This window comes from Bidens hawaiensis, unplaced genomic scaffold, assembly GCF_021521415.1.
Source record: "Bidens hawaiensis isolate Kalapana, Puna unplaced genomic scaffold, B.hawaiensis_p1.1 tig00047226_1, whole genome shotgun sequence".
Lineage (NCBI taxonomy): Eukaryota > Viridiplantae > Streptophyta > Magnoliopsida > Asterales > Asteraceae > Bidens > Bidens hawaiensis.
Genome location: NW_027498432.1, coordinates 71,138 through 83,732, shown reverse-complemented (window position 1 = coordinate 83,732; position 12,595 = coordinate 71,138). Strand labels below are relative to the sequence as shown.

The following is a 12,595-nucleotide window of genomic DNA, read 5'->3' as shown; positions in this document are numbered from 1 at the left end:
ATGTGTGTGTTTACCATAGTGTAAATCATCCACCCAAGGGGAGCTCACATTGGGTGGGTCGGTTCTTTGTTTTATATATCAATCTTTTAACCGACAACGAGATCGTTCATTTATATCTTATCTTTATCTTTATATTTATGTTCGCTCGTTTGATTTACCACACCCGTCTCGAAACTTTGTATTATGAGCAAATCCGTTCGTGGTCGTTTTAGGACCTACATCAGGTAAGGCCGATGGTGATGCATGTGGTGGCTAATGGTGGTGATGTCGGCTGGTGGTGGTCGGTAATTGAGAAGAGTGACTTAATAATGAATAATTAATTCAATTGTGCAAAATTATAGGGATACTCTAGTGTTTAATGTCCCAACGAATGAAAAGTTGACGGAGGGACGCAATGTGATAACGCAAGTGGTGAGAGGTGGTGCACAAGTGGTTCACACCCCAAAACCATAGGGACGCAATCTACAATTCAATCAAATTTCTATAAATGATATAAATTATTTGAATGCCTAACATTTATATTTCCCTTTTCCATTAATCGAACATATTATAAAGAAAGCCGTCCGACTCTCCTGTCATTTTCTAGCAGTCTAATATGTCAAAACGAAATCTATCAACTTTATTAATTATGTGTCTCTGTGCATAGTGAAAGACATATACACCGAACAAAATAATGGAAGGTATTTATCTTTTCACGAATTTAGAGTAGCAAATGCTATCAATAAAAGTACAAGGAACCTAAGAACACTATCCATAAAGGCAAAGTTTCATCTGCCGACAATACAAAGAAGAAAGAAAGGGTAAGAAAATTATCATCAGGTACTACAATCTACACTAGATGTTACTATATTTGAACATGTAGTTAGTTACATGTGTGTTTTTGGTTAATTAGTTAACAAATAGGGTAAAATTAAGGATGGGTAGAGGAAGAGTAGAGTTGAAAAGGATAGAGAACAAGATAAATCGACAGGTGACGTTTTCAAAAAGAAGAAATGGGTTACTGAAGAAGGCATATGAGATCTCTGTGCTTTGTGATGCTGAAGTTGCTCTTATCATCTTCTCTAATGGTGGCAAGCTCTATGAGTTCTGTAGTGGCCCCAGGTACTCCCTCTCTCTCTCTCTCTCTCTCTCTCTCTCTCTCTCTCTCTAGACATATACATACAAATATTGCTAAGTTTTTGTGATTATTAGTTGCTAAGTTTTTGTGAGTTTCTTTAAGTTCATTTTATAATCTCTTTGATAAATAACTAAAATTGGAGAAATTGAGTTATTAATACTGGAAGTTAATTTTGAAACGAGTGAAAAGAGAAAGTTGTAGGGCAAAAGCTGTAGGTTTAGTTTAACTAATTTTAATTATTGGTTTAGTAGTTTATTTGTTTTGAACGTTTAGAAAGCAAGAGTATGAGTTTGAGTATGCTTAGATTTAGTTAGGTTATAATTAGGAGTTAATGTATTGAGTTTATTGTGTGGTCGGATCTTAACGGAACATAAAACCCGAGTTGGGTGATAAATCCGGTTGTTATTGTGTGTTCGATCCAATTAATTCAAACAAATAAATGTAAAGATGATTTTGTGTGTAAAAAAAAAGCAGTATGGATAGTAAAGTGCATTTTGGGTGACACTACATGGTGTTTTTCTTCCTTTGGCTTATAATCTTAATATTTAAAAAATGTAATTGATATTTACATTATATGAAAAGTTATTACCTAAGGGTTCTTAATTAATTGGTCATATACATCCCTTTTGTTTTTATTGTTTGCTTAGCTGTTTTCCCGTATGTTTCTTCTAACTAGGATGATTTGTATTATTATACATTGGGTAACAAATATATATTATCCATCTTTAGTCTTGCACCAAAGGTTAATAAATTGAGATCTGAGTAAAGAAAAGATATTCCTGTCAGAATAATTTGTCCACTGGGTGCTAGACTATGCTATCGTTTGAACACTTACATTGACAGTGGTGACTTTTTATTAATAACGCTTATTGGATTTAAATATCCCAATTCCCAACTTACACTAGTTACGTTGACGGAAACACTCTCACCTAACGAAATATATTCTTTCACTCTTAACTTTATCTTTTGGCATTCCCAAGTCTTTTAAAAAAAAGTCACATGCCAAAAAAACTAAGTTCATGTTAGCTTGGAGTGCCAGATAAAATAAGATGAAATTAGAGAGTGGTGGTAAATTTCGTGAGTTAATAGTGTTTTCAGTCAATGAATGAAAGTTAAGAGTATTTAAATCCAATAACCTTATTAATAACAATTTAATGAATTATTTATAATTGCTTGATGATTACTACACATGCTCGAGCATAAAATAACACTTGGTTGGGAATTTGAAATCATCCATTAATAATGATATTTGTTTTGGATTTTATGCTAATAGTTCTTCCGAGGACTTTTTTGTGTTATGTTCTACCTACCAAATGATGTGTTAGTAAGACAATCCTTCTAATTAATGGGCAAATCATGATTAGATATCATATATATCCTCCTGGAAATTTGCTTTGAAAACAAGGTGTTAGTTTAATAAAGATCCAATTTCACAAGCAGTTTATAAAACAATTTTATCTTTTCAGTACATGCATTAACAATACAATATAGATTAAAGAAACAATGTCACTAACAATATGAGTGACGACCCCCAAGAGTCAAAATTTGTTATCACTAGTTGTATTAAAACTTTCAAAATTGATCTAGTGTGAACAAGTATTAGAAAATCTAGAGGGAAATCTCAAAATTGGACACACGGTGCTGGTTTTATGCAAGAAGACTTGCACATTATGCCCTTTATATGACATAAGTCGTGACTGACCAGTGTACCATGAATCGGCTTCTGATCTCGCATAATGAACTAGTGAACTACCTCCACCATATGCTCACACCACTAGGGCTCCTGTCATAGCAAGTAATTCTTGGATGCATATACTACATGAGGCTTCAAATCTTTCCCCAATGTACAACTATTCTAGGTTTGGCCAACCTAATCATGTGTTACTTACTACATGAGGCTATCTTGGTTCCGATTTCTTAATGTGTTCTAGGTTGGGGTGGTCAAGCACTCAAAGGTCCTGGGTTAAAGTCCCGAAAGTAAAAGAAATTTCCAAAAAAAATTCTTGGTTCCAGTTTCTTTCTCTAATGATCCCTTACACCAAGTCCCAATTAAGACCAAATACATCTTAAGACATAAAAAAAATCAATATGTAAAAGTCCTTGTAACATAAAATTATTGGTTTTCTCATTGTCTCTACAAATGTTGGTAATTTTAATGTTACTAAGATACTTAATATACATGGATTTGTGAAACTAGACAAAAAAACAAGTTATAGTTCAAATTAGGAAATGTGGACCGAATGATATGTACTAGGCATAATATTAAATTTTGTACTGATTTCTGCATCAAAATAGTTGGTCAACGTCCCTATGAAACAAAGGGTAAACAATATAAATAGAGTATGTATAAGGCCATCATATAAATTCTTATTTCAGTGATGACATATAATAGATGATACTGCCATTGTTTTTGGTACTCACAAGTGAAAAGCTTCAGTAAATTCTTATGCACAATAAATCATAGTTATGGTACTTAGTTATAAGTCTTTCCATCAAATAGAAAGTTAAGGATGTAAATATATTTTTTTAACCAAACCTAATCTGTTCCTATTAAGTCTTAATTACTCATAATACCACAGAACTATAACTAATTTTTCATGAATAGTGATTTCATTATAAGGTAGATAATATAATAGTATTTAATTATATTTGCTTCATAATACTAATCATAAAAAGGTACATGTGTTAAATATCTATATAATAGTATTTACTGATCTAAGATATATATTGAAAAGTTCTCATAAATGATAACAATTTTATTTAAGTATTTCAAGTGTTTTTTTTCTTTGAATTTATAGAATTATCCTTCTATAATCACTAAGGCTATAAATGAACCAAACGAACACGAACAAGGCCTTGTTCATGTTCATTCGTTAAGGAAATAATGTGTTCACGAACAGTTCATGAACTCTTACCGAACGAGAATTTATGCTCGTGTTCATTCATTAAGGAAATTAATGTGTTCACAAACGGTTCACGAACACAAATGAACACAAATAAAATTGGCGGAGCCTAGAGATTAAGACTGATGTATTCATCAATGTGAATAATGAAAGCATGTGAACCAATTAGACAAACACGAACAAGGGCATGTTCATGTTCGTTCATTTAACTTTAAATGAACATAAACACTTAATCGAACACATATTTATGTTCATGTTCGTTTATTTAAAAAAAATGAACATTTGTGTTCGTTTATGTTCGTTTGTTTAATTTCTAAACGAATATAACTGAACAAAGATAAATGAACATATATGAGCACAAACAAGCATAAACGAACATAAATAAAAACACTTAAATGTACACAAATTAACAAATATAAAAGTTTAAGTAAATGATTCATCCAAATGATATTTAATTAGTTTTTATTAATACATAAACATACATAAATAAACAGACAGAAACGAACATATATAAACGAACATAAACGAACGTTCATGAATATAAATGAACGAACATAAACTAACTTCTCGCTGAAAAAAATTCACGAACAGTCACTACATATTATCTCTATGATCTGGGTGAGGTATCATTTTGAGATCCCAAATTTCATTTCAGAGGTCTTGATTGTCATTTAGGGTAGGCGGGGCGTCTAACCCGGAGCCTCTGAGCTTGCGCTTAACTAATAAGTAGTGTAAAACTAAGAAACATTTATATCAAACGACAAACTATCATAAAAATGAATAATAAGTTTATAGATCTCACTAGTTGCGGATACACGACTTGGTTCCATTTACCACATACAATATAAGTCACTATTTTCTAACAAGTATAACACATTTAAGGAAATATGCATCCTCCAGGCATATTAGCTGATAAATCAAATCAATAAGGAAAAAGTGGCATTTATCTCTGACATGCTAAACATGTTGGGGGGCAAGGAAGGCCTGCTTATAGATATGGGTCCTACTAGGGACACCCAGACACCCCTCTATACGAGGCGTATTGGTGGGTTTATTAGCAAAAAGGATGGTGTCCCTAGAATACCCCTATAACAAAATGACTCTGATTAAAGTAAAAAACATGGGTTGACTGAAGGATAATATGTCTTAACGACATGACATGACTTCTGGTTGAGTTACAATACAGAATGTCATAGCAAAAGAGACATGGTTTTGACATACCCACGGAGTGCTTCCATCTAGCTTTTTTGTAGTAGGCCACACATTTAATGAGGATCTTCTGGAGGTCAAACAACAATGCAAGTGTTAGCTTAGATGTTAAGTGCATTAAATCCCACGAGTTCGTTTGAATTCGTTGAGCCAAAAATTCTTTAGGCTTCGGCTTTAATGTTATTAATTAACTATTTGTAAATAAGGTTGTGTGTTAACTTCTAGATAATTTAACTCAACTTTAGTGTAAATAATAAAGGAAAAAGATGAAGGTTAGCACTAGCATATGCCTTAGTGGTAAGATTTATTGAGGAGGTTTAGATATTAAAACCCTAACCTAACATCACCACATATACTATACGACACGTGATTTACCTTTCTTATGTTGGTTGTGGGACAAATCATTGAGGGATGCCCAATGAAAGTGTGAAATATTTTTTTAGTATATATGATAACAAGTGTTCGAAGATTGAAGTTTTTTATCGAGCAATTGTGCTTATTTTTTGTTCCCTTAGCCGTTAGTGATGTAAATATTGAAGACTTCTATTCATGCGCCACCCTCAAACTCAAATATGCTATCCCTGAACTCAAAACGACAGTTCGGTGAATCTTCAGACAGTCCTACTTTTCAAACGACTATTTGATAAATCCTCATACGGCTATTTGATGAGTAGGGATCATCCTCCTATGGGTTTTCTAAAGACTATAGGTATAGGAAGTGAACGACCATTAATATTTTTAGAAATTTTCATTTCCATTTTCTTTCTTCCCTGAGATCAACATATCTGCCAACCATGATTGTGAGGAAAAACCATGATTGTGAGGAAAAGGAATACATTTATCAAGTTGTGTATCCCACACACTTGAAGATACAACCACACAAGTAACACAACACAGTCGACATGCAACTATCCTTTCTCTAATTCGGCTAACACTATTGCGGCAATAATCACATATAATGCTTACACATTTTTACTTCTAATTATGTAATGTTTTCACCAATAATGCTCTTTGATTCATAAATATCCAAAGCCCAGCAGAAAATTTATTGCAATTACAATCAAACAATAATCATCTCTATTGACTCTGACTTTATGCAGCATGTCCAAGACACTTGAGAGGTACCACAGATACAGCTATGGCACAATGGAAACTAACAATCAAGATCAAGATTCACAGGTATCATTTTTCTTTCATGAACAGGGGTCTTCAGGTTAATTTTATTCATGTACAGTTAAACATAAGCAGCTATGTAAGTTATAACATTTTATGATAACTTTTTAACAGCATTTTATGTCGTTAAAAAAAACAATTATGGAAACCCCAATGGAATAATCACATGTTTAGGATTTAGGATGTAAAGTGAAATCTCCGTGCGACAATCAAGTTAAGTTTATTCCTCATTGAATTACTAGGACTAATTGTTATCATTATACTTACAGAGTAGCTACCAGGAGTATTTAAAGCTTAAAGCAAAAGTTGATATTCTCCAACAAACTCAAAGGTATGTATGTTTAGAATCAAGGGTATACCATATTAATCACTCTTACCGTATAATTAGCTATATATTGATTAACACATCATTCGGGCATCCAGGATTTTAAATATACTTATAATGCATGAACTGAATCTTGAAAAACAAACAGAGGTCCAATTACTTGAGGCCATACAAGTCTAATTTGTCCTTATTAATTAGCTGCTAGTACACACACATACATGTATTGATATATATGTGTATATACATTATCTTGGGGAAGAATTAGAGAAGTTGGGATCAAAGGATCTTGATCAGCTTGAACGTCAAGTGGACTTAGCTCTCAGGCAAGTCAGATTAACCAAGGTACATCAATATATTACTCTGGGAATCTAGCAATCCATATATATTTTCTTGGGTATTTCTCTTTTTCCCTCAGGCATAATTTTAATGTTGTCGTAAGGGTTATTGCAGACTAAATATATGCTTGATCAACTATCAGATTTGCACCAGAAGGTAATCTCCTACAAGTGTGTAGTACTCCTTGCATTTGTTATTTGTTGTTTCTTAGTTGAATGTTAAACATAGAAGTCCTTTACCTTAATTCATGCATTAACTACGAAGTCAGACACTATATAGTACATACTAATTAGTACCTCTATAATGGTTACACTAAAGCCATACTCTTATTTCTAAGCATAGAGGTAAAGGAACCAAATAAAGTATTACTACAATTCCATAGAATATAGAGAGACTCTAGAATTGAAGAGGACATTCAAGTTGTTTATTATAAAGGAACGCTATTCATTCTCTCCAAAATTAAAGTTAATAATATATAATACTAACATATTTTTTATATTGAGTTAAACATTTTATATATTGATTAATTTATGTTTTGTGAAACAATTATATATAAATAATTTATAATTCTAAGTTAAGGTTATAATTAAATTGCCGATATGCCATAACTAATAGTATATTAGTATTCATAAAAAGTAAATACATTGCAATAATTAGTATAACTACAAGGTTACGTGCAATGGTTCAATGCGCGCCCTTAGCCATATCACCCAAAAAAATATTTAGTAAACACTAACGTTAAGTAAAATAAACCAAAAATTAAATATATAGTTTCATCATAAACTTGTAGTCGAAGTACATCATTATACCCCGCTAATTAATATAAAAATATCATTACTTTTCAATGCAATTCCGAGACTGGTCCATATACATATACGGGTATTCCAAAATTATAAATGAGTAAAAACACAAACCGAAATCAATTATGGTTGTACAACACTGGTTTAAACCTGATAGTACAAGAGTACATAAAAATTAATGCCAAAACCAAATTGTATTAAAACCAAAAACCATAAAAATTGAGTACAAGTAGTGATGGTGTTGGTACGATACTCGTACTCGTACTTAGTAAAAATGATTATGCTTATTTTACATACTAAAGAGTACTTTATTTTAATTACAAATCCGTTTTCAATAAAATCTTATCAGATTGTTAAGAAAAAAAATTTACGTATATTTGTATGTACACTTTTTTTTTAAAAGTTAACGAAGAAAAGTTATTTAATAAACACAATACAGTTAGTATTAATCAGTATAAAGGTTTTAGAGTAGATAGTTTAAGAGAGACAATATGTGTGTTTCTTGTTTTTTCTTTATACAGTATCAAAGATACAATAACTTATGCTTTATAAGATAAACTGATTTGATTTATCAAGAATAACACACTTCGAATAGAATATCATAAAAACTAAAAAGTAAACATCAACAAAATGTCTACCCTTGGTCCCTCATCAACATCAACCCAAATTCATACATACTATTTAAGATATAGGGAAGATGTAAATGCACTTGGTCCAACAATATGCTTGTGGTATATACATGTATGTGATTTGCCCCTGCATTGTTATCAGTTGTACTTTCTGATTTTCTGCTATTGTAAGTTCGATATCGATTTTTAGCAGTAGCTAGGCAGTCTACACTACAGATTCCTGATTACAACATATACTTGCATAAATTTCATCACATTATTATATAGTAATTTAGTTTAGGTTCAACTAAAGTAAAACTAACTTTAGTCTTGTTACAGGAACAAACACTGTTGGAAGCTAACAAAGCCCTAAGAAGTGAGGTATGCCATGAAACCCTAATTATACATAATTTCCCATTTCTTTTTTTTCTTTTTCTTTCTTTTTTTGAACCGCGGCAAAAGAAAATTAATTAAAAACCGCACAACAGGCTCCTATGAAAACAACCACAAGACCAAAGTTACTGGTCTAGAAGTACAAAACAAACATCAAAGAACAACTATAACATTGAACAAAATCAAGTAAAACACTTCGATGGTTCTTCACGCCACGTCTCCCCTGAGATTGATTTCCACTTTGAGCGACTTTTTAACAAGTTAAACATGACCAGTTTGATGCCATCAACTACCCAAACAAGTGTCTAACCGTTACATGAAGCGGTATTTACCAAAATGCCCCTAAGTCTTGAATTCTTAGCTACATACAAAACTAGCGACTTTACAGTATATAACAATTTTACCCATTCAAAACAAGCTGCGGAACATCCTTCCAACTACCAGTTACCAGTATACGATCTGGAACAAGCCTCCAAACAAAACAACCCCTTTCATTATAACTTTTTGGAAACCAAAAGAAGAAAGATATTTTTTATCATAGTATTCATAGCCCGCGAACTGTTCTTGGTAGATATGCTCAACTGAACTTTATCTGAAAGTTTGGCCTGTTCACCAAGAATTAATAACAAAATATTATTACTGAAGAGCATACCTGCTGCCTGTTAACATACTTATTCTAAAGCATCATGTTATTTCTTTTTTGGTAGTTGGAAGAAAGCACTGCAGCTTATCAACTATCATGGGAAGCCCACAAGCGCAACCTCGATAAGAGACGACCACCGGCTCACCAGGACCGTCATTTCCAACATCTTGATCGCAATGACAATTTGCGAATTGGGTACATTTCTACGACCAATTATAAGAACACAATTGTATTTGAATTTAACGGTAGATTTAATTTCGTTTGTTGTACTTGCATTTCAGCAACAGTGTTGTTCCACAAAATGATGAAAGGGTTGTTCCAAGAAGATCACAAAATACTAATGGAGTTATAGTACCAGGGTGGATGCTTTAATGTTCAACTGAAGAACATCCTCATTGGTCTTTTAAATGTATAGATCATGCATAATATATTTGTCTTCAAACTGTGTTAATAAAGTGGGTAGCTGATGCAGCAAACATTCAATCTTTTCATTCAATAACAATTTACTATCACGGTTTGTGATTTACTTCGCGTTGATATTTTATCGTGGAAAAGCGTAACTATCGTAACTATCAGGTTTTTCCAGAAGAAAAAGCATTTTGATGCTCGACGATCCAGTAACTACTTACGATCACACTTTCACCGAATCAAAACATTGGTAACTCTTTTATGTAATGTATTCAACTACATTAGTGCATCTTCAGGAGGCTTGGTCTAATGCCCTAATAATGGTGTTGACGTCGAGCTTACAAGAGTATTTAAGCATGAACATGTGTTTTGGATCATCAAACACTAGCTAAAGTGGTGTGCGCCTATGATCACATCTAGTATCAACGCCGGATGCTAATGCTATGTTATTCGACCTCACCTATAATGATCATATATTGATTGATGACTAACAAGACACCCCTTGAAGAGGTTGTAGAACTATGGTAATGAGTGTGGACTCGTCTATCCGTTAAAACAAGTCAGTTGTGAAGGTTGTCGAGCTGTTTGACAGGTGGGCAAACGGCATATATGGACGAGTTCAATCGTCCAATGAAATAATTCCTCTATAACCAAGGCAAAACATTACTTCCAATGGATAAATCAAACATGAACCACGAGTAGTTAGCACATTATATGGAATTATGTCAGGCAATAAGCGAAACTTAACATGTAACTTTTAATATATATAATGTCTACTTTATGTGTTTTGTAACTAATATATGTTTGATTTTGAAATTTATGTGACCTTTAAATTAAAAAAAGAAGAATCTGTCATTTTCATTAACAGAAAAAGTACGAGAAGATGTGAAAGTAAAATGACATTTGAGAGTAGTGATACAGAAATAAGTGTTTTTGAAAGATAAATAGAAATCTGATATGGCAGCTGATTTGACGTGTTTGAATGGAAAATTGTTAAAGATGCTCTAACTATAACTTCTCTTATGTACGGACGGGGAGGTGGATCAATTGTTTAGAAATGGTGATCGTAAAAGGAATCCGGGTATAACCAAAATATCATCAAAGGTAGATGGGACATCAAAGGATATGAGGTATAACCAATTGCATCACCAAAGTTTGATGGGACATCCTAATTTGAAAATTCCCTATTCGCTTGAAAATGGACGGCGTTTAAGCACCAGACTTAGAGCCCTTTTTGGCTTTTTACCGTTCCAAAACTTACCATTTATGTGATAGGCAAATGCAACGTGGGGTCACGTGAAATACAATTGTCTATAAAAGAAAGACCCTCATATTGGTGGAGGGTAATAGCCAATTTTTATGTCTTTTGAGGGTTAGTGAGATTCCCTCAAATAATGCAATGAATGTGGTTTGTAGAATGACATGACATTCCCTTGTCAACTTCCAAACCTTTCGAATCGACTCATACCAAAAAGTTAGTGAGTTCACTCAAACCTTGGATCATATTTTAATTTCGGAGGACGTATCGATAGAAAAAAAATTACAAGGTTGGGTTCCACTACAAACCATTCGAGCTAAAATTGATTATTGTTTGTATACAGTTCAAACAATCGATGGAGTATTTGGTATAAGAATTTGGATTCCAAGGGAATGAACAAGCACTTGATTAAAAGAATGTTACTATTGAGAACTTGGATCAAGAGTCAAGATCAAGAACAAATGAAATCAATTACTATTAACATGAATCGATGATTACTATTAACATGAATCGACGATTACAGACTCTTGAATGAATTACAAAGAAAGAAATTGAAAAAATGAATTAACCCTAACTAATTGATTTCCCCGTTTTATCCACTCTAACGGCTATAAACAAATTAATTACACTAATAACCAAACCAATCCCTGAACTTTTCCATACTTGACAGATTTACCACAAATCTTGTAACTATAAGTAAGTTATACAAATAGCCCCTAAACATTTATGACACATATTAACAATCTCTACCTTGTCATCAGTGATCTACTATGTTTAGTATATCTAAACAATATTGAAACTTGAAACCTTGTAACACCTTTGTAAACATGTCAGACCATTCTCCATTGTATCAACTGATTTCATTTGCTTTAACATCCCTTATAAAATGAAATTTAACATTGATATGTTTGGTCCTTTCATGATAAACAACATTCTTAGTCAATTGCACTGCACCCTGATTATCACATAAAACAACAGGTTGGACCAAATTACCCCTGATTTCATAAATGAAACCTTTAAGCCATAATGCCTCTTTAACTGCTTCTGTAAGAACCACATACTCTGCCTCAGTTGTAGATAGAGTCACAATATGCTGCAAGGATGCTTTCCAACTAACTAAAGATCCCCAAACCTTAAATGCATACCCAGTCATAGACTAACCATTGTCTAAGTCCTTTGCAAAATCTGAGTCAGCATAACCAACAATCTCTCTATCAATAGAGCCATTTCCAAAGATTAAACCAACATCTTAGGTACTCTGCAAATACCTCAGTATCCACTTTACAGCCTCCCAATGATTCTTACCAGTTTTAGCAATGTATCTACTAACTAGACTAATTGCATATTCCCAAGTCAGGCCTAGTACACACCATTAGATACATTAGGCTACATAGCACATTAGCATAAGGCACACTGTTCATA

General features: G+C 32.9%; 1 protein-coding gene across 1 annotated transcript; it reads left to right on the top strand.

Annotated features, from left to right (window-relative positions):
• Positions 1-432: 432 nt before the first annotated feature.
• Positions 433-10,601, top strand: LOC143596866 (MADS-box protein 04g005320-like). The gene is made up of 8 exons (XM_077075527.1): positions 433-1,101; positions 6,330-6,408; positions 6,672-6,735; positions 6,972-7,069; positions 7,178-7,219; positions 8,811-8,852; positions 9,572-9,702; positions 9,789-10,601. The coding sequence occupies exons 1-8, from the start codon at positions 917-919 to the stop codon at positions 9,877-9,879; spliced, it is 732 nt and encodes a 243-aa protein (XP_076931642.1). The 5' UTR covers positions 433-916; the 3' UTR covers positions 9,880-10,601.
• Positions 10,602-12,595: the final 1,994 nt, after the last annotated feature.

What these genes read in the sequence shown, in the direction of transcription:
- LOC143596866 (XM_077075527.1), top strand. Translation starts at nt 917, where the DNA reads ATGGGTAGAGGAAGAGTAGAGTTGAAAAGGATAGAGAACAAGATAAAT. An exon ending in TATCAGATTTGCACCAGAAG is followed by an intron (nt 7,220 to 8,810) that starts GTAATCTCCTAC and finishes GTCTTGTTACAG; the next exon opens with GAACAAACACTGTTGGAAGC. An exon ending in ACAAAGCCCTAAGAAGTGAG is followed by an intron (nt 8,853 to 9,571) that starts GTATGCCATGAA and finishes CTTTTTTGGTAG; the next exon opens with TTGGAAGAAAGCACTGCAGC.